Below are 23,571 nucleotides of genomic sequence, written 5' to 3'. Positions count from 1 at the left end.
CCCAATAGGGGACCAGCTGGTCTTGACTGGGTGTTGTGCAATGAACCGGAATTGATTAGAGAGCTTAAGGTAAATGAAGCCTTAGGGGAAATTGATTGTAATATGATCAAATTCATCCTGAAATTTGAGAAGCTAAAGTCAGATGTATCAGTATTAGAGTGGAGTAAAGGGAATTACAGAGGCATGAGAGAGGAGCTGGCCAAAATTCATTGGGAAAGAACACTGGCAGGGATGATGGCAGAGCAGCAATGGCTGAAATTTCTGGAAGTAATTTGGAAGGGACAGGATTTGTATATTTTAAAAAGGAAGAAGTATTTGAAAAGTAAGATGACACAACCATGACTAACAAGAGAAGTGAAAGCCAATATAAAAGCCAAAGAAAGGGTGTTTAATAGAGCAAAAATTAGTGGGAAGTTAGAAGATTGGGAAGCTTTTAAAAACCGGCAGAAGGCAACTTAAAACGTCATCAAGAAGGAAAAGTTAGGATACAAAAGTAAGCCAGCCAATAATATTAAAGAGGATACTAAAGGTTTCTTCAGATGCATAAAATGTAAAAGAGAGGTGAGAGTGGATATTGCACCACTGGAAAACAATGCTGGAGAGGTAGTAATGGGTACAATGAAATGGCAGACGAACTGAATAAATATTTTGCATCATTCTTCACTGTGGAAGACACTAGCAGTATGGTGGAAGTTCCAGAGTGTCAGGGATCAGAAGTGTGTGAAGTTGCCATTACTAGGGAGAAAGTCCTTGGGGAAACTGAAAGGTAGATAAAATACCAGGACCAGATGGTGCATACCCTGGATTTTGAAAGAGGTGGCTGACGGGATTGTGGAAGCATTAGTAATGATCTTTCAAGAGCAAGAGACACTAGATTCTGAAATGGTCCCAGAAAACTGGAAAATTGCAATGTCACTCCATTCTTCGAGAAGGGAGAAAGGCAGAAGAAAGGAAATTATAGGCTGGTTACTCTGTGGTTGGGAAGATGTTGGAATCGATTGTTAATGGTGTGGTTTCGGGGTATATGGAGGCACATGATAAATTAGGCCGTAGTCAGCAAGGGAAAATCTTACCTGATAAATCTGTTGGAATTCTTTGAAGAAATAACAAGCCAGATAGACAAAGGAGAATTGGTTGATGTTGTGTACTTGGATTTTCAGAAGACCTTTGACAAAGTGCTGCCCATGAGGCTGCCTAACAAGTTAAGAGCCCGTGGCATTGCAGGAAAGATACCAGCAGTGGCTGATTGGCAGAAGGCAAAGAGTGGGAATAAAGAGAGCCTTTTCTGGTTGGCTGTCAGTGACAAGTGGTCTGTGTTGGGACAACTTCTTTTTAAGTTGTACGAAAATGACTTGGATGATAGAATTGATGACTTTGTTTCAAAGTTTGCAGATGATATGAAGATTGGTGCAGAGGCAGGTAGTTTTGAGGAAGTAGAGAAGTTACAGAAGGACTTAGAATAGGAGGATGGACAAATAAGTGGCAGATGGAGTACAGTGTTGGGAAGTCTATGGTCATGCACTTTGGTAGAAGAAATGTAAGGGTTAACTATTTTCTAATCGGAGAGAAAATACAAAACAAAAACTGAGGCACAAAGGGACTTGGGAGTCATTGTGCAGGATTCCATAAAGGTTATTGTGCAGGCTGAGTCTCTGATAAGGAAAGCAAATGCAGTGTTAGCATTCATTTCAAAAGGAATAGGATATAAAAGTAAGGGTGCAATGTTGAAGCTTTATAAAGCACTCTAAGGCCTCACTTGGAGTATTGTGGGCAGTTTTGGGCCCTTTATCTTAGAAGTGATATGCTGACACTGGAAAGGGTTCCAAGGAGGTTCAGAAACATGATTTCAGGATTTAACAGCTTGTCATGTGAAGAACGTTTGATGGCTCTGGGCCTGATTTCAGTAGAATTCTGAAGAATGAAGGGTGACCTGATTGAAACTTATTGAATGGTGAAAGGTCTTGATAGAGTGGATGTAGAGAGGATATTTCCTATGGTGGGAGAGTCTATAACCAGAGGACAGAGCCTCAGAATAGAGGGACTTCATTTTAGAATGGAAATGAGGAGGAATTTCTTGAGCCAGAGAGTGGTGAATCTGTGGAATTCATTGCCACTGGCAACTGTGGAGGCCAAGTCTTATGAATATTTAAGGCAGAGGTTAATAGATTCTTGATTGGTCAGGGCATGAAGGGATACAGGGAGAAGATAGGAGATTGGGACTGAGAGGAATAATGGATTAGCCATGATGATATGGTGGAGCAGACTCCATGGCCTAATTCCGCTCCTATATCTTATGGTCTTATATTTATTCCCCTCAGGTTGAGACGTAATCCATCCTTTTTGTACAAAAGAAATCCCAATGATCCAGCAATCTGAAACCCTTCCCCCTGCACCAATTCCTCAGCCATGCATTCTTCTGTGAATTCATCCTATTCTTTCCCTCACTGGCCTGTGGCATGGGCAGAAATCTAGAGTTTACTAGTCTGGAAGTCCTGCATTTCAGCTTTCCATCTAACTCCCTATATTTTCTCTTCAGTATGAAATGCGTACACAATGTTGTTTGTACCAATGTGTACCATGACTTCTGCCTTAAATATACCCAATGACTTGGCCTCCATAGCCATCTGCGGTGACAATTCCACAGATTCATCACTCTCTGGCTAAAAAAATTCCTCCTCATCCCCATTTTAAATGGATATTCCCCTATTCTGAGGCTGTTTACTCTGGTCTTTGACTCCTTCACCGTGGGAAATATGCTGTCCAATTCTATTCTTTAGAGGCCGTTCAGCATTCGATAGGTTTCAATGAGATCCTCCCTCATTTTTCTGAATTCCAATACAGGCCCAGAGCCATCAAACGAGGCATTCATCTGCCAATTCATCCTAGAACCATCAGGCTCCTGAACCAGCAGATATAACTTCCTTTCCCTCAACACTGAACTGATGTCATGACCTACAGACTTTCAAGGATTCTTTACTTTTAGATGTAGTCTTCCAGTAAGTTGGTGGCGCGCTCAGTTGCGGATGTAGATGTTTGCATCACAGTGGTGTCGGAGTGTGTGTGAGAAGGAGGTGTGCAGTCTTAACAGTGAGCGATCGTCTTAGTCACTTTTCTTGTGATTGCAAGATCCTGTTGGACATTGTTAATGTGGCATCCTTCTCTGATTCACTAGTTTATTGGCGAACAGCAGAGGTGGACAGCGGGGAACTGTGCCCTCCGTCGTAGTGAGGACTAGGCCTCAAGCTGTTGTGTCACCTGTTTGCAGCCACCGAGGAGAGAGGAGTTGGAGGTTGTATCTTCCACTGGAGTGCCAGGGGTGGTGTGGTGCAGTGTACAGGCCTGGAGTTGGTGCTGGTCTCCAATGTTCCTTCAACAGAAGGCAAGATTTATTGTGTTTGACTGCAGACTGCTGCAACATATATGGACCCGGGGATTTGGATTGTATTTTGTATGACTGCATTTTACTGCTGTCTTGTATGTGCTATATGTGCCGTTTGCTGTGTATGACTGTTGGTACCGTGCTTTGCACCTTGGCTCTGGAGTAACGCTGTTTTACTTGGCTATATTCATGCGTATTCATGTATGATTGAATGACAATTAAACTTGAACAACTCAGGTTCTCTATTATTTTTTATTTGTACAGTTGGTCTTTTGCACATTGGTCGTTTATCTGTCTTAGTCTGTTTATGTATTTCTTTTATGTAGTTCTAGTATTTCTTTGTCCTGTATATGCCTGCAAGAAAATGAATGTTGATGTAGTATATTGTAACATACGTATTTTGATAACTTTATTTTAAACTTCAAACTTTTGATTTGAGAAATGTGTTACTCCTGACACTAGCCATTGCATCCAGACTTACTTTTCCCATTAATCTCAGGTATTCCTTGGTCCTAACATATAGGTTAAACAGTTTCTCCTGTGGAAGTTTTGTTTTGCCTCTGTTTTGTCCTAACACTTGCATCTTGCAGCACATCATAGGATGGATGTATCTTTTGCTGGTTGTCCTGTGCATTGCAATTTGGCTTTAAAAAAAATATGTAGCACTTGCCTTTCACTTGCACAGCTGTAGTCCTTTGTGGCAGAAATACTTCATGTTTGCCCTGAAAAGATGGTGGAATTTGTAGCTTTGCATGTTCTTTTAATCTACATTATGTATACCTACATTTTAACTGCATTTATTAATTTTAATCTTTATGCTATTGACTACCCTATTTTCAGTTGTCAAGGGTCTTGAGATCTGTTATTCTCTTTCAAGCTTTATAGCAATGTCGTATATGTCATTCTCTGTTTTAAGACTTGTCTCTTCACCCTGTGTGATTAAATAATAAACTAAATTTGGCTCTAAGTACTTTCTGTGAAATATACCAGAATGTTTTAAGTAATTATAAGTTGTGTTGTTCATTATTGGACTCAGGAACTTTGCAAAGCCCGTTTTTTAAAATAACAGGAGGCGGTGTTAGGTCAACCCACACAAAATGCTGGAGGAACTCAGCAGGTCATACAGCATCCATGGTATTGAATCAACAGTCAACATCTCGGGCCGAAACTCTTCATCGGGACTTGAGAGGAAGGGGGAAAATGCCGGAATAAGAAGGTGGTAGGAGAGGGGAAGGAGTACAAGCTAGAAGGTGATAGGTGAAGCCAGGTGGGTGGGGGAGGGGTGGTTGAAGTAAGAAGCCAGGATGTGATAATTGGAAAAGACAAGCGCTGAAGAAGAAAGAATCTGATAGGAGAGGAGAGTGGACCATGGGAGAAAGAGAAAGAGTAGCGGGCACCAGGGGGAGGTGATGGGCAGTTGAGGAGAAGAGACCAGAGTGGCAAATAGAAGAAGAGGGAAGTGGCAGGGGAAGAATTGCCAGAAATTGGAGAAATCAATGTTCATGCCATCAGGTTGGAGGCTACCCAGGAATATGAGGTATTGCTCCTCCAACCTGAGAGTGGCCTCTTTGTGACAGAAGAGGAAGCCATGTCTGAGGGACTTCAGTAAAAAATATTTTATAATTTATTTTGTGTTCTTTTCTGATTCAGCAAGAAGCATTCACTCATGTTTTGCCAAACAGAGGAGATGGGCACAAGTGCTAAAAGCTGCAAGAAATCACTATTAGAGTTATTCAAAGTATGCAATACAAAAAGAAATAAATGATTACTGAAGTAGCAGTACAGAAAACAAATAGTTCTTATCGTCCACTCAATAAGCTGGTCTTCATAATTATGGAGGGGCACCATAGATCCAACAACCTTTCACACAGCCTTTTCTTTCCAACACTCTTGACGTCCTTGCCCCTACCTCCACTAGGACTGGTTGTGACACAGCCCAGGAGAGATTGAACAAAGACATTGCCCCTTTTTATACTGTTCATAACCAGTTTTATCTCTCATAACCTTCGGCCTAGACATAGACTACTAAAAATTAGAGACAGCAGGTGCGTAAGGGAGAAAACATTCTTCACTGGTATTTGATCTTAATTACTTGTATTCAAAATAGAGTCAAACCATTGGTCAATAAGAGGGAGGAAAAGGGCTATTACAGCAGTCCAAGATGTCTTTTGAATGAACTTTTTATCTCAGCATGGACCAAGGAGGTGTCACATTTAATTTTTTTTCCTTACAGGAACAGAAGTAGCCTGCAGTTGGAGAAGCAGGGATTAATCAAAGTGAGATCCTTTCTGACTAATTTTAATTAAATAAAAAAATTTTAGGAGCTGATTAAATTATCTTTGGGGTAGTGTGGTTGATATAGTCTATGTAACTTCAGTAAAACTTTTGACAAGGTCTCAAGTGGGAGACTCATCCAGAAGTTCCTTTAAATATGGCAAAAAACACCACATTTGAGTTTGCTGACAACACTATTGTTGTTGGCCAAATCAAAGATGGTGATGATTCGGCATATAAGAGGAAATTGAAAATCTGGTTGATCGATGCCACAGCAACAACCTCTCATGCAATGTCAGTAAAAAACAAAGAGGTGATAGAGAATTGACTACAGGTGGAAGGAATTGAGAGTGTATAAGCCAGTCCTTGTAAGAGGATTGGAGGAGGAGAAGGTCAAAATCTTTAAATTCTGTGGCGTATTCATATTAAAGGATCTACCCTGGGTTCAGCATGCAAGTGCCATTACAAAGAAGGCACAGTAGCGTCTCTACTTTCTTAGAAGTTTGTGCAGATTTGGCATGTCAGCTAAAACTTCGATGAACATCTGTGGATGCACAGTAGAGAGTATCCTGACTAGTTGCATCACGACCTGTAATGGAAACTCTAATGTCCAAGAATGGAAAAGCCTACAGAAATTTGCGGATAAAGCCCAATCCATCACAGGAAAAGCCCTTCCCACCATTGGTCACATGCACAGGGAGCACTGCTATAAGAAAGCAGCATCCATCATCAAGGACGCCCACCATCCAGGCCATGCTCTCTTCTTGCTGCAGCCATTGGGAAGGAGAAACAGGAACCTTAGGTCCCACATCACCAGGTTCAGGAACAGTTATTACCCTTCAATCATCAGGCACCTGAACCAGTGTAGATAGCTTTACTCACCTCAACATTGGACTGATCACTGAACACAACCTATAGATTAATTTTCAAGGACTCTACAACTCATGTTCTCAGTATTATTTATTTATTTATTTATTTATTATTATTATTATTATATATAACTGTTTGTTTGGGGTATAACAGCAACAAATAATTAAGTGTAAATGATCTTGACCTACATGCTTCCAATCTCATTATCAAATCAAGGCTGATCTCTGACTTCAGTGCCATTTTCCCACTCTATTCCCATAATCTTTGATTCTCTTAATAATTGGAAATGTTTAATTTGAGTCTTTATTGACTCAACTTTCACAGGCCTCTGAGATGGAGAATTCCAAAAATTTGCCACTATGTGAATTTCTTTTAATTTCGTTTGCAAATAGTTTACCAGCCCTTATTTTTTTTTAATCTAATCCATGGTTCTTAACTGCTTAACCAGGGAAACAATATACCTGCATACACTCTGAACCCCAAAAGAATTTTAAGTCTCCCTGAAATTACTGCTCATTTTTCTAAACTACCGGCTCTTTTTACTCAGTCTTTCCACATGGGTTAGTAGATGGTCTCATGAATTTTAATAGCACGCTTTCAATGGCACATACTTTTAGCTCTTGGGATCAAAACTTTGCACAATACTTCAGGTGTGATTTCACCCAAGCTATATAATTGTATGATTTTTATATTTATATTATCTTAATTCTGACTAAACAGTTTCTCACTTGTTAATGTTTACTATATCTCACACCAGAAGTTCTCACACCCTATCTCTGTCTTGCTTGCAGACAAGCCTACATAAATCTGAGGTGCGGATTGAATCTTTGAAAGAGGATCTGAAGGAATTCTTGCGGAAATCAGGTAAAACAATCCAACTTTCAACTTGAATTTCTTAAATCTGAACAGATATTTAATGAAATAACAGTAGAAAATGTAGTACAGGTTGAGCACCCCTTATCCAAGATGCTTGGGCCATAGGTGTTTCAGAGTTGGGGTTTTGGAATATTTGCATCTGTATAATGGATGGGACCAAAGTCTAAACACAACATCCATTTACTTTGCATATACAGCTTATGTCCAGCTGGTGTGAAGCTCACAGAGTGACCAGTCCACAATTGGAGCACAGTCTGACATAATAGAACTGGGTCTTCCACAGACTGTCTCAGTTGAAAGACCTCCCTCGACTGTGTCCATTACCGGGTTCCAGCACTGCAGTTTCAAACAGCCGTCTGTTTCACAGCAACTATGATGGCAGGAGGGGTAGTTTTATATAATATTTTAAATAATTTGGTGTATGAAACAATTACCTTCAATTTTCAGTTCATTGTGATAGATGTTTGCTTGTTTCATGTTCAGCATACTGTTAAGCGGCATACGTTCACTCCAGCGCTGACGAAACCACTCTTTCAGTACAGGATCAAGGAACTTCGTTTTTCATTTTATGCAGTATTTTTCCATATGTGAGATCACTTCGCAGAACCCCCATCCACTGCCAGCAATCTCATAGTTCCCTTACCCCGCATTGCTTGCTTCTACCTCCTACCCAAGATCCACAAACTGACTGTCTGGGTAGGCCTGTTGTCTGTGCCAGCCCCTGCCCCACTGAACATGCTCACTCCTACCTTGACTCCATTCTATCCCCCTTCGTTCAGTCCTTTCCCACCTATATCCGCGACACTTCTCATGCTCTCGATCTCCTCAATAACTGTCAATTCCCTGGTCACCTCATTGTCGTTGTAGATGTCCAGTCCCTATATACTTCTATCCCCTATCAAGAAGGCCTTAAAGCTCTCCGCTTCTTTCTCAATAAAAGAATCAACCAGTTCCCCTTCACCAACACCCTCCTCTGTCTGGCAGAACTGGCTCTCACCCTCAACAATTTCTCTTTTGGTTCCTCCCATTTTCTCCAGACTTGAGGATTAGCCATGATCACCCACTTGAGCTCCAGCTATGCCTGCCTTTTCGTCGGCTACATAGAACAATCCATGTTCCAAACTTTCCCCGGTAATGCTCCCTAATTCTTCCTCCGCTACTTTGACAACTACATTGGTGCTGCTTCTTGCACCCACGTTGAGTTCATGAGTTTCATCAACTTTGTTTGAATTTCCACATTGCCCTTCAATTCACTTGGTCTGTTTCTGCCACCTCCCTCCCTTTTCTCAATCTCTCTGTCTCCATCTCTGGAGACAAGCTGTCAACCAGCATCTTTTATAAACCTCCTGTTTCCCACGGCTATCTCAACTATACCTCTTCCTACCCTTGTCTCCTGTAAAAATGTTATTCCCTTTTCTCAGTTTCTTCATCTCCACTGCATCCGTTCCCAGGATGATGATTTCCTTTCCAGGATATTGATGTCCTCGTACTTCACAGAATGGGGATTTCCTTCCTCCAGCATTGATGTTGCCCTCATTCGCATCTCCCCCATTTCCTGGACGTCTGCACTCACCCAGTCTTCCTGCCATCTTAACAATGATTGAGTTCCTTTTGTCCTTACCAACCACCCCATGAGCCTCCACACATCTTTACCTTTGCACATTTTTACCTTTCTCCCCACTCTCTGCTTTCCACAACGATTGCTCCTTCCACAATTACCTTGTTCATTCATCCCTCCTTACTAATCACCCTCCCAGCACCTACCCCTACAAGCGGCCAAAGTACACCTGCCCATTCACTTTGTCTCACAGCTTCATCAGGGCCCTAAACAGTCCTTCCAGGTGAGGTAGCACTTCAATTGTAAACCTGCTGGGGTTATCTATTTTGCTGGTGAACGCAGCAGGCCAAGCAGCATCTATAGGAAGAGGTGCAGTCGACGTTTCAGGCCGAGACCCTTCGTCAGGACTAACTGAAGGAAGAGTGAGTAAGGGATTTGAAAGTTGGAGGGGGAGGGGGAGATCCAAAATGATAGGAGAAGACAGGAGAGGGAGGGATAGAGCCGAGAGCTGGACAGGTGATAGGCAAAAGGGGATACGAGAGGATCATGGGACAGGAGGTCCGGGAAGAAAGACAAGGGGGGGGTGTGACCCAGAGGATGGGCAAGAGGTATATTCAGAGGGACAGGGAGAAAAAGGAGAGTGAGAGAAAGAACGTGTGCATAAAAATGAGTAACAGATGGGGTACGAGGGGGAGGTGGGGCCTTAGCGGAAGTTAGAGAAGTCGATGTTCATGCCATCAGGTCGGAGGCTACCCAGACGGAATATAAGGTGTTGTTCCTCCAACCTGAGTGTGGCTTCATCTTTACAGTAGAGGAGGCCGTGGATAGACATGTCAGAATGGGAATGGGATGTGGAATTAAAATGTATGGCCACTGGGAGATCCTGCTTTCTCTGGCGGACAGAGCGTAGATGTTCAGCAAAGCGGTCTCCCAGTCTGCGTCGGGTCTCACCAATGACTCTGCCTCTCGCCGCTTCTCCCGTCAAGCTCTGAAGGCGAGCTCTCCGCCATGAGGAGGTACTTGGTGTCCCTATCCCAGACCCTTCCACACCTTCGGGACACTTTCTTCGCTGTCTGTAATGGTCCTACCCGTTATTTCATCCTCTGTCGGATTCATGCCTGCAATCGCCGTTTTTTTGACTTTGTCATGTTAGGCAAAGATCGCAAGATCCTACATCTACGGACTCCAGAGCCTGCCGGCCCCGACGCTAGCAGGCATGAACTTCAGATTGCGGCTCCTGCCATTGATCTCGGCGGCTCCAACACCTCAGGGCATATTCAAAACCCGGACTCCAGCAACGACCATGGACACCTTCACAGCGATTGCGCAACCACCAACTGCGACGCCAGCCTTGAACTCCAGGCCAGGTCTTTATGTGCTGCTCTTGTGACTCCCGTCTCCCCTTCCCCCACCACCACTCCGCAGCCCCGTCTTCCTCAGATCCCACCGTCAACTCCTGGGCCCTCAGAGGCTCCATCTTCCTCTCACCCCAACCCTCCCCTCTCCACTGATACCACCTGCCTCCCCCCTCCCCCCTCTGATCCCAGCTCTCATCCGTGCCGGGTCTTTACCATCCCCTCCGACCTTCAACTGTCGGAGGCAGAATGCTCTGATCGCAGTAAGGGCCTCACGTTTGTCCCCCTTCGCCCACACCTCAGTGAGTTCCGTGTTCGCCACGATGCGGATCTTTTCTTCCGCCGTCTCCGTCTCCGAGCCTACTTCTTCGGCAAGGACTCTTCCACCCCCACCGATGACCCCTTCTCCCGTCTTCAACCCTCCTCTTCTTCATGGACACCCTGCTCTGGTCTTCTGCCTGCTCTGGATCTCTTTATTGCTAACTGCCGACGGGACATCAACCTTCTCGACTTCACCTCACCTTGTCCCCATTCCAACCTCACTCCTTCGGAACGCTCTCTTCTCCACTCCCTCCGCACTAATTTTAACCTTATTATTAAACCCGCTGATAAAGGGGGTGCTGTTGTAGTCTGGCGTACTGACCTCCACCTTGCCGAGGCACAGTGACAACTCACGGATACCTCCTCTTATTTACCCCTCGATCGTGACCCCACTAAGGAGCACCAGGCCATTGTCTCCCACACCATCACCGACTTTATCCGCTCAGGGGCTCTCCCATCCACTGCTACCAACCTTATAGTTCCCACACCCCGCACTTCCTGTTTCTACCTCCTACCCAAGATCCACAAACCTGCCTGTCCTGGCCGACCTATTGTCTCAGCTTGCTCCTGCCCCACCGAACTCATTTCTGCATACCTCGACACTGTTTTATCACCCCTTGTTCAATCCCTTCCGACCTATGCTCGTGACACTTCTCACGCTCTTAAACTTTTCGATGATTTTAAGTTCCCTGGCCCCCACCGCTTTATTTTCACCATGGATGTCCAGTCCTTATATACTTCCATCCCCCATCAGGAAGGTCTCAAAGCTCTACGCTTCTATTTGAATTCCAGACCTAATCAGTTCCCCTCTACCACCACTCTGCTCCGTCTAGCGGAATTAGTCCTTACTCTTAATAATTTCTCCTTTGGCTCCTCCCATTTCCTCCAAACTAAAGGTGTAGCTATGGGCACCCGTATGGGTCCTAGCTATCTATGCCTGCCTTTTTGTTGGGTTTGTGGAACAATCTATGTTCCGTGCCTATTCTGGTATCTGTCCCCCACTTTTCCTTCGCTACATCGACGACTGCATTGGTGCTGCTTCCTGCACGCATGCAGAACTCGTTGACTTTATTAACTTTGCCTCCAACTTTCACCCTGCCCTCAAGTTTACCTGGTCCATTTCCGACACCTCCCTCCCCTTTCTAGATCTTTCTGTCTCTGTCTCTGGAGACAGCTTATCCACTGATGTCTACTATAAGCCTACTGACTCTCACAGCTATCTGGACTATTCCTCTTCTCACCCTGTCTCTTGCAAAAACGCCATCCCCTTCTCGCAATTCCTCCGTCTCCGCCGCATCTGCTCTCAGGATGAGGCTTTTCATTCTAGGACGAGGGAGATGTCTTCCTTTTTTAAAGAAAGGGGCTTCCCTTCCTCCACTATCAACTCTGCTCTTAAACGCATCTCCCCCATTTCACGTACATCTGCTCTCACTCCATCCTCCCACCACCCCACTAGGAATAGGGTTCCCCTGGTGCTCACCTACGACCCCACCAGCCTCCGGGTCCAACATATTATTCTCCGTAACTTCCGCCACCTCCAACGGGATCCCACCACTAAGCACATCTTTCCCTCCCCCCGTCTCTCTGCATTCCGCAGGGATCGCTCCCTACACAACTCCCTTGTCCATTCGTCCCCCCCATCCCTCCCCACTGATCTCCCTCCTGGCACTTATCCGTGTAAGCGGAACAAGTGCTACACATGCCCTTACACTTCCTCCCTTACCACCATTCAGGGCCCCAAACAGTCCTTCCAGGTGAGGCATCACTTCACCTGTGAGTCGACTGGGGTGATATACTGCGTCCGGTGCTCCCGATGTGGCCTTTTATATATTGGTGAGACCCGACGCAGACTGGGAGACCGCTTTGCTGAACATCTACGCTCTGTCCGCCAGAGAAAGCAGGATCTCCCAGTGGCCATACATTTTAATTCCACATCCCATTCCCATTCTGACATGTCTATCCACGGCCTCCTCTACTGTAAAGATGAAGCCACACTCAGGTTGGAGGAACAACACCTTATATTCCGTCTGGGTAGCCTCCAACCTGATGGCATGAACATCGACTTCTCTAACTTCCGCTAATACCCCACCTCCCCCTCGTACCCCATCTGTTACTTATTTTTATACATACATTCTTTCTCTCACTCTCCTTTTTCTCCCTCTGTCCCTCTGAATATACCTCTTGCCCATCCTCTGGGTCACACCCCCCCCCTTGTCTTTCTTCCTGGACCTCCTGTCCCATGATCCTCTCGTATCCCCTTTTGCCTATCACCTGTCCAGCTCTCGGCTCTATCCCTCCCTCTCCTGTCTTCTCCTATCATTTTGGATCTCCCCCTCCCCCTCCAACTTTCAAATCCCTTACTCACTCTTCCTTCAGTTAGTCTTGACGAAGGGTCTCGGCCTGAAACGTCGACTGCACCTCTTCCTAAAGATGCTGCTTGGCCTGCTGTGTTCACCAGCAACTTTGATGTATGTTGCTTGAATTTCCAGCATCTGCAGAATTCCTGTTGTTTGGGGTTATCTATTTATTATTTCTGGTGCTCCTGATGTGGCCTCCTGTACATAGGTGAGACCTAAGGTAAATTTGTCAGTCACCTCCACTCCGTTCACCTAAAGCGAAACTTCCTATTGGCCAAACGTTTTAATTCCGATTCCCATTCCTGTTCCAACATGTCGTTCCTTGGCCTCCTCTTGATTTCTCCTTCTAGTTTAAAAAAAATCTCTCCCTCTTCCCTCTTCTTCTATTCCCAACTCTGGTCTCTCACCTCTTCTCACCTGCCTGTGACCTCCCTCTGTTGCTCCTCCTCCTTCCCTTTCTCCTATGGTCCACTCTCCTATCAGATTCCTTCCTGTCCAGTCCTTTACCTTTCTCAACTGCCTGACTTCACTTATCACCTTCTAGCTATCCTCCTTCCCTTTCCCCCACCTTTTTATTCTGGCATCTTCCCCCTTCCTTTCCAATCCTGAAGAAAGGTCTCGGCTTGATAAAGTCAGCTGTTTGTTCGTTTCCATGGATGCTGCCTGATCTGCTGAGTTTCTCCAACATTTTGTGTATGTTGCTTCTCAGAATGGTGTGTGGTGCACAGAGACCTGCACATCATCTGGGAACTTTCCCAGTGCCTTGTAGAATTTACCATTTGTGACGCCATGTCAGCGCTCAAAATAATTTTGGATTTCGGAGACTTTTGGATTTTGGAATTTTGGAATTTTGGATTTCCACTTGCATTAAGTAAATACAGTTAATGGTGCGAACAATGAACACTGTTTATATAGGTTCTATTGTACAAAAGTATAGTTTTGGGTATAATAGCTTACATTTACACTTTCTGATTTTTATTCTAATTGTAATTAATTATTTATATTGTCTTAATGTGTTTGGCCATTCCATTGTAATTCTGAGGATGAATGATATACTGTTTCCATAGACAAATATAGTGTCAAATATGACTTTTGTTAAGCACTTTTGGTTCTTCAAGGGGTGAAATCTGAAATGCACATCATTGTAAATTTGACTTAGAAACATATGAGGGGTGATTGATAAGTTCGTGGTCTAAGGTAGAAGGACATGAGTTATACAGCTCTTGTTACATGCACATGCAGTTCAACTCTTTGAGTGATTACGCAGTAAGTTTGAAGTTAATAACTCATCTCCTTCTATCTTAGGCCACAAGCTTATCAATCACCCCTGATGAGTTATTAACCTGAAACTTGCTGCATAATCACTTAAAGAGTTGAACTGCATGTACATGTAACGAGAGCTGTATAACTCATTTCCTTCTACCTTAGGCCACAAACTTATCAATCACCCCTGCTGTGGGCACTTTCTGGAGGTCCAAGATCCATATGCTCCATGACTGCTGGACTAAGTGTGTAAATGTAGGAGGGGATTATGTTGAAAAATAAATGTGCTAGGTTTTCTAGAATTGACTCCTTCTACCTTAGGCCATGAACTTATCAATCACCCCTCGTAAATTCAGCTTGAGGGAAATGATGCAATTGACCTTTCAACCTTTTTAAGAGACCGATTAACAATTTTAAATGTCTTTTTGATCAGAGACACATAGAAAGATTTAATTAATTAAACATACTAAAAACAAAAATGCTAGCAATTAATTGAAAAACTGATTAACATTATAAAATCACTAATATGAATTTATCTTTTCACTTAAGATAAGTTACCTCTGCACCCCACCCCTAGTTTGATGAATGAATTGTGTAACGTGGTGAGGATAGTTGGGTGGCAGGTGGAGATGCATCTCTACCAAAGGAGATGTAAAGCGCTTCTTCCCTCCGTTAGCCTGCAGGTTACCCATGGGAAAGGTGTAGCAGCTGTCTAGCGCCCTGATCAGAGTCACGTGAAGCCATAGGAGCAGGTGGTGGATAGTAGTATGAGTGGCTGGTGCATATCGTGGGTCCTGGTTATGCGACAACTGACGTCAGACAGATAATCTCTGAAGAGTATTCATAATGGCTGGGGTCACCCATCTTGTAAAGCCACTGCCCAGAAGAAGGCAATGGCAAACTATGTCTGCAGAAAAATTTGCCAAGAACAATCATGGTCATGGAAAGGTGGGCATAAATGTGAAGTGCATTAACCATTTCATCTTAGTAGTTTGTTCTATACCTAGTGCTCAGTCGAGCTACTTAGTTCGAGGTTAGATGAGCTGGCATCTGACCTGTAGTTCATTCCTGACTTGTGCGCAGTGTTCAGGCATGGAAATCAGGGAAAAGCTGATCCATGCACTGCAGTTGACAGGCTGTTCTCTGAAGAATTGGCAACTGATCAGTACATTGTAGGCCAATATGTTTTGGAATATTTGTCAGAAGACAGGATACTGAATTTACTGATAAGCAATAAACTGAAACTAGTAATCTATTGAAAGGCTATAGTGACCATAACATGTGTCTAGTAATGAAGAAGGGAGAGTTATAAATCAATATTTAGAATGTTACTGAGGCAAACAAAATTAGTGATCAGACAAGTATGACAACAGTTAATTAGGGTGAACTGTTAAAGGAGTAAATCTAAACATTGGAAAATATTCGGGAGCAAACAGGCAAGAACAAACACATCCAGAGCATTTATGATGAAAGAGATGCAGAGAAAAGCAAAAAAAGGAAAAAAACCCAGCAATATTAGGAAAAAAATGAGTTTGCAGATGTTGGAGTTTGAAACAAAAACTGAGATGTTGGAAGAAATGAGCAAATAAAGCAGTATTTGTGGAAAAAGAAACCAGTTAATATTTCAGATCAAAGGCTCTTCCACAGAACTGAGAAAGAGAACGCAAATTAGTCTGAGTTGCCCAGAGGTCGTGGGGAAGGCAATGGGTGGGTCAAAGAGAATGCGTAATCAGGTAATGTACAGCAATTGAATGGAGAGTTTGTCTGTGTAATGCATTACTAATGTAGTGACACCTTTTGTGTTTTCTGTTCAACTGGGACATACCGAGCATGGCAGAATACACAAATGAAATGGCAAGCACAAATGTCATTGATACAAATTGTTATACAAATTGAAAGAAAGTGAGCTATCTGAAGTTGGAGAATTCATTGTTGTGTCCAGTAAGCTGAAATATATCCAGCAAAAACATGTGCTATTGTTCCTATAATTTGGGCATCTTTGCAACAGGGAGGAGGCTATAAATAAAAGGTTAAATTAGGAATAGAATGGCAAATTAAAGAGGGAGGCAACTGGAATGGTGAATTAAAGAGGAGAGTCACTCCTGTGGACTGAGCACAGGTTCTGTGCACAGGATTCACTCAGTCTGAATTTGGTTTCCCCAGTACAGAAGGTCTGTATTGTGATCACAGAATACAATAGACTAGATTAGAAAACGTGCCATTGAAGGAAAAGGAATGATTGTAGGGAGGAAAAAAGTGAAAGGTCAGGGGTTGTATCTCCTGTGGTTCCATGAGAAGGTATCATGGACAGGGAATAAGGGACATACCTGGAAGTCATGGAATGAACAGACAATGCTAAATATAGAAGCGGAGGAGATATAACTTTGAATGTGAAAGCTGGTGTTAGAAAGTGAATGTGAAGGACATTCTTCAGTCATCTATCTTCACCAGTGAACAGTTTCTTGAAAAAGAATCTTTCTCAAGAAAAGGACTGCATTTTGATTTGTAAATACAGTGGATTTTGGTTAATTGGAGCACATTGGGACCAGTACATTTTGGCCCAATTAAGCAGCCGCCCCAATTAGCCAAAGTTTCATGAAAATAGTTAAAAAGGTATATTTAAAAAAAAGGGCTATCTATGAATTAACTGAGTAACAATTATGTATTTATCTGAAATACAGAACAAATTGGATCACTACACAGTACTATAAAGCTGTGTATTCCTTATAGTTATCAACAGAGGAATTCATTCAGTGTACGGTGTTGTGTTCTTTTGATTGACTGTAAATGGATAAAATCAGTGCAGACACCTAGTGTAGATAATGAACTGCCTTCATACAATTCTTTTAATGATTGCACCCTCCAAATCTTCATTTTGATTGTAACATTCAAGGTAATTGTCTGATACCTTCAAATTCTTCATGGGTCCTAACTTGTTGAAGTAGTGAAATTTATTTCATTTTCACTCTTGGTCATTTCTAGTTTCTCTAAGTCTGAATGCTTGAAACTGTAGTGAATTGTCTTTTTGCTTAATTTTCACCAACTACCAGTGACAAAAATCACTGATTTTTGAACAGAAATGCACACAACTGCCGTTATTTAAAAAGTGTTCATTCTAAGCACTCTTAAGGGCCACACAAATGCATGCGACTGACTCTAGTTAGAAACTGTTTAGCAAGTCTCCTGCCTCAATTAAATTACATAATGTCTGAAATAAACAAGGCTATTTTCTCGATTAGTTTTTGTTCTTTAACCGATGACCCAATTAACTGGAATCCACTGTACAAGGAAGAGTCTGGTTGATTACTAAAGAACCAGAGGGAAAGTGACTTCTAAAATATGAGGCAAAACAAATATCTGTGAAGCAATGATGTGGCAATGTAAAAAGGAATGTGGAATTGTTCTGCAGGTGCATAAATAACAAAAAGGTGACACAAGACTGTGTCAAGGTTATTAGGGGCAGAATGAGATCTTGGTCATGACTGATAAGGTTTTAAGTAAGACTTCTGCATTTGCCTTCACCAGGGAAAAGTGTGATTTCACACTAGTATTGAAGGAGGAGTTAATTGAGACACCAGACACATTAAAATTAATACCATAGAGGTATTAGAAAAGTTGGCTAAACTTAAAGTTGCTAAATTGTTAGGACCAGATAGATATATCCTAGATTTGGAAAGAAGTATGGATGGAAGTTGTTGAGGTACTGACCGCCATCTTCCAATGCTTTTTTAAATATAGGATGGAAGTGTATGCAGAACAAAACCTGTTACTGTCTTGTTCAGAAAAAGGTAAAAATGAATAACAAGAAGCCCAGCAACCACAAGCTGGAGAGTTTAAACTTGGTCATGAGAATGCTTTTAGAAAAAAAAGCATGGAGTTGTTAAGGACTATCGTGTTTAACCAATTTCATTGAACTTTTTTGATGAAGTAACGGACAGTTGATGAAGGTAATGCAGTTGATGTGTACATTAACTTCCAGAGGCCTTTTGGTAAGGTGACATATAGTAGGTTTATCAGCAAAGTTGAGGCATATGACATAGAAGGGATATTAATAGCAGTAAATAAAGTTGGTAAAGTAACAGATTACAGAAGGTTTTGGTGAATGATTGATTTTTTAAAATGTATGCTGATGATATGGATTTGAGGGTGAAAGTTACAATTTCAAAATTTGGAGAGCAGCAGTATTGTGAATTGTGAAGGAGACAATAAAACACTGCAGCAAATGTCACCATGCATTCCAGCAACAATGTAGCATCCCCAGTTTTCAGTACATCGACACAAGCTACAATAACGACAGCAACAAAATACAACAACAAAAAATCAAGCCCCTTTCCTCCCTTTCACTCTCACACACATACATAGAGGCCTCTCTAGGCCTCCGGCCTCCAATGACTGATGGTCATTGGGCCTCTGACTTGCAGTGGACTTGCAGACGACTTGCAGATCTAGGGCTTCTGCTATTGGGCCTCAACTTTCTTACTCACCGACTTTGGACTTTGCCATTTGGGCTTCAATCTTGTAGGATCCCAGGACTTTCTGATGACAGGACCCTGAACTCTGGACTTGCTGAACTAAGGGGTCATCAGCCCTCTTGCCTCCTGCCCGCATGGACCTCCAATCCTAGGACCCACCAACCTAGGGGCACTTGCTGACCTGGGAGTTCTCTGGGCCTCATCCTTGTTGGTGTTCATCCTCAGCACTTGTCAATTTGGCATTCATCCACAGGGATCGTTGGACCTGGACTCCAGTCTGAATTTTGACTCCCCCTACATCCCTGTCCCTAAACACCAACTAACTCGTTCTGTCCCCAAAACAATCTGTACAAACCTAAAACAAACACAGTTTGAGCCACAATCTTGATGAACATTGTAGCTTGGCACTATCTTGACCAGAAATGTAGCAAGTGATAAGGAAGACAAATCTACGTTGTCATTTATTAAACAATATGCACAAATTACTGGAGAAACTCAGCTTGTCAGGCAGGTAGTCATTCTGCTACAGACTTGCTGAGTTCTTCGAGCATTTTTTTGTGTGTGTTGCGCAAGATTTCCAGCATCTGCAGAATCTCTTGTGTCTCTTTGTTATCCCTTTTTGGTTGTTATAGTTGTTCACTGTACTAGCGAGTCCATGCCCAGAGGACTTTGCGTAATTTTGCCCCACTTGTTTCAGAAAGGATATACTGGCATTGGAGGTAGTCCAGAAAGTTTTACCAGCCATTTTCCTGGGATGAGACAGTTATCCTTTCATAAGTGGGTAAAGAAATTAGATTTATATTCTTTGGATTTTCAAAGAATGAGATATGATTTTATTGAAACATTTACATCCTTCAGGGCCCTGATAACGTAGAGGTCATGACGTTTCCACCAAAGTGAGAATCTTGAATGAAAGGACTCAGTTACAAGATTTGGTGATGATGGGGATGCACATCATTTTAAACTGAGCTGCGTAGAAATGAGGATGGTGCATCTCTGGAATTCTGTACTCTAGACTTTGTGTAGGCTAAGAAAAATGGCTTATTGAAAAAGGAAGTAGATACAGTTTTGAAAGATCAGAGATTGAGGGCTTAATGTTCCTTAAACACTGAGTAAAAGAGCAGCAAAGAGAAATTTTGACTCAAAAGCTGTGTTTCCCAGACTTTTTTTTTAAGTGCCATGGACCAATACCATTAAGCAAAGAGTCTGTGGATCCCAAGTTGGGATCCTCTGCTTCAAAAGATAAATGCATTTTTGCAATGTGCGAGGGTAAAGAAGTTTATTGTAGTAATGTCATTGTTCAAAACTAGAGGAATAAATCCACCAGAGCTTGTACGTTTGAGGGACCAGTGTTTAGGGAGGACAAGGACACAGTTATTTAGAGAGGCTGAGTTGCTGTGAGGTGGAGTTTGAAGCAGATGGTGGGGAATAGCACTGGGTGATGAATATTCCACAGACAATATTGCCTCGTGGCTGTGGTTGCTATGAAAATCAGAACAACAGTGTAGTGGTCTGCGATAATGTCATGGTTACCAATGATATTATTTGTAAGTTCTGGAGAGGGATGCTGATAAATTGTTGATTTCCTAGCAGAAACCCTGAGGAATGCACAAAAGTTGCTTAAATTTGGTTACACTATTCATGACCTCACGTAAGATGATATTGGGGCATTCTGTTTTGCCCTTTGAAAATGCCTATGGAGACAAAGTTATGGAGTCATTCAAGGGTGAAAATTCAAGCTAGAATAACATTAGGAGAATACGATAGCAGAGAAGTGGTTATGGATTGAGATGAAAGTGGGGAGGTACTTAAGTGGAGAAAATAACTTATAGGAGAAAACAAGATGATAATGCCTCTTGTTCTCAAGTTTGGAATTAAGAGCCACACTCTGAACTATCTGCAGTACTGAATGACTACAGATCAAAAGCTTGGCCAAGAATCTATTTGAATAAAATAACCAAACATCATGTTTGACATCATGATGGCTCTCCCATTCTCTTCTTTTCAGAGAAATTATATTGAGGCCCATCTGTACTTGGTTTCATATGCATGGTTATCTAGCTGGCCTTGTTCAAATTACATCTTTATTTTTAGAATGCATCAGCTTGCGTCGATCTCTGTATGACTAAACCAATTCCCATGATACAAGAAAGGTGGCATTTTGTAATCTGAGTCCTGTTCATAATTCATTGGAAGACATATGCAAGAGAAACCCAAATATTTTGCATGACATGTTTTTCTTGTTTTACTGTGATAAGGTGACAGGTTGTCGTTTAAAGCTCTTACTGAACTTGTTGACATTTACAAGTTTCAGAAATTGATATCCTCCTTGCTTTCAAGAGCTGGGGAAAATGTCTTGTTAAAGTGGATCAGTTTCCATGTCCACTTTCAACCCACTTTGACTAATGAAGGTACCTTTGTCTTCCATAATTTTCACTTAATCAATTCTTCTAATTTTTAAAATAAAGTTTATCTTTTTCAGCATTCCATTAACTACTTTTCAAGGAAGTTATTGTGCAAATACAGTTGATTCTGGTTAATTGGGACATATTGGGACCAGTACATTTTGGCCCAGTTAAGCAGCTGCCCCAATTAAATGAAGTTTCATTAAAATCTTTTTAAAAAAGACAAACTACCATTTAACTGAGTAATAAATTATGTATTTAAATGAAATACTACAGTACTGAAGGTATACCAATATTACTGCAGTACAATAAAACTGTTTTAGTTCCTAATAAATCTTGACAGAGGAATTCATCCATGTATGCTCCTGTGTTCTTTTGATTGACCATAAATGAACAAAACCAACACAGAAAACTAGCTTCCTGCATGAGTAGTATCAAAAGTCACTGCTTTTTAATTTGGCATCAGTCGGCCTAAATGAATAACATAATACAAACAGATGCAATTGATACTATTTAAAAACTGTTCGCTCTAACATATTGTGGTGTCTAAAGATAACACAAGTGCAAGCAATTAACACTAGTTAGAAACTTGCATCTTCCAAATTTACATTTTTATTGTAACATTCAGGATGATCGTTGATACCTTCAAATTCTTCATAGTTCTTAACTTACTGAAGTAGTGAAATTGTTTCATTTTTGCTCCTGGCCGTATCTTGGATCTCCAAGCCTGAATGCTTGAAACTGCAATGACCCAAGCAGTTTTGAATTGTCTTACTGTTGATTTCTCACCAACTATCAATAACAAAAACTATTGCTTTGAGCACAAACACACACAGCTGGCACTATTTTAAAAACTGTTCGCTCTAATGTGTAGCATCTAATTGTCACAGAAATGCACTCAACTGATGCTAGGTAGAAACTGTTCGGCAACAGTCTCCTGTCCCATTTAAGTGGCATAGTATCCCAAGTAAATGAAAAAAAAATCCCGGCTATTTTCTCGATTATTTTTTAAGAGTGGTCCCAAGTAAGCAGCTGCCCCAATTAACTGATGGCCTAATTAACTGGAATACACTGTACTTGCTATATTGTGGAAATGCATACACAGAAAAATTCCATTGCATGGCACTTATTTTCAGCATAATTCAATTAAAATTGTATTTAAAAGAGAAAAATCACACTTATGACCATTTCTAGATAAAATCATGTCAATTGCAAAATTCTGCTGAGCACTTCTGATAATGGGACTGTTATATGGCCATAACCAGAAATGGACAAGGTGCTGTCAGCCCTTGTGCATTTGGCTGACTTTACCTTGTGGTGGACTGTAATGTGGTACTCCTGTAGAATATGGACTTAGTGGGGTAGTGCTAACATGGGAAACAACAATTTAAATGCTATTACTGATAATCTACTCATCAGTGTTCTTTCCCCACTCCCACTGCCCCCCCCACCAACTCCAATTACCTTTCTGCCCATAAAAAGCAGAACAAATCCAATTAGTTAATTACTGCTCAGTCAGTTTACTTGCAAACAGAAGTCTTTATTGACAATGCTACAAAGTTGCAGTTACACCAATGATCTCGTCACCAGTGTCAGAAGTGAAGTGAGAGTGACTACTATTGGAGTGTAAGCCATGGTAAAACTAAAACCAGTGGGTATCAAAGGGGAAGATTCCCCAATTGATGGAGAGATTTGCCGCACCAAGGAGGATTGTTCTGGTTGTTGGAGATCATCCCAACCACAGGACAATCTGAATATAATGCACTCTGGGCAAAGCACCCCATATGATTGATGTGGCCAATACCTTAAACATGTATTCTCTGTATTGCTGTGACATTGAACTACGGCATGCTGCAGTTATGCACTCTCCTATCATCAGGAATGCCAGGGGAGCAGGCATGTAGGAATGCCAGGGGAGCAGGCATGTAGGAATGCCAGGGGAGCAGCCATGTAGGAATGCCATGGGAGCAGCCATGTAGGAATGCCAGGGGAGCAGCCATGTAGGAATGCCAGGGGAGCAGCCATGTAGGAATGCCAGCAGCTGCAGTGCCATTTGGACTTGGAGCTATATTACCATTTCTTCACTATTGCTAGGTCTAAATCCTGCAGCTCCCTATTAGACATGCTTACCAGAATGACTCCAGTTGTTTAAGAAGGAGATTCTCATTCAAACCAATGTGGGGATAAAAGGCTAGTGATGGGTGCATCCTTAAGAAAGTGGGGGAGAAAAGGGATACAACTGTCTTTCTCCATGTGTTAAACTCATTGCTGCACAATATTTGAATCTGGGAGTAACAATCACCTACATATCTGTTTCCAAATTTTAGTTCTCTGAGTTTAATTTTATGAATTTAAATACTAGAATCACCTTCCATTATTGTTCCAGATTTTATTCCGTGTGTTTTCTTTAAGTGTGTAGAGGTAAAAGGAGAAAATGATAG

General features: G+C 42.1%; 1 protein-coding gene across 2 annotated transcripts in view; it reads left to right on the top strand.

The window, feature by feature from the left end:
• tbc1d19 (TBC1 domain family, member 19) overlaps window positions 1-23,571 on the top strand; it is a 148,028-nt gene that overhangs the window by 6,554 nt on the left and 117,903 nt on the right. Inside the window, exons 1-2 of one of the 2 annotated variants that reach the window (XM_063043329.1) lie at window positions 7,315-7,387; window positions 10,111-10,324. In XM_063043329.1, coding sequence (XP_062899399.1) covers window positions 10,174-10,324 — 151 coding nt within the window. In that variant the 5' untranslated portion in view covers window positions 7,315-7,387; window positions 10,111-10,173. Of the gene's footprint in view, window positions 1-7,314; window positions 7,388-10,110; window positions 10,325-23,571 lie in introns of those variants that run through there. The other variant, XM_063043328.1, reaches the window with a different exon arrangement.

This window comes from Mobula hypostoma, chromosome 3, assembly GCF_963921235.1.
Source record: "Mobula hypostoma chromosome 3, sMobHyp1.1, whole genome shotgun sequence".
NCBI classification, from domain to species: Eukaryota; Metazoa; Chordata; class Chondrichthyes; order Myliobatiformes; family Myliobatidae; genus Mobula; species Mobula hypostoma.
This window is presented reverse-complemented; position numbering and strand designations above follow the sequence as displayed.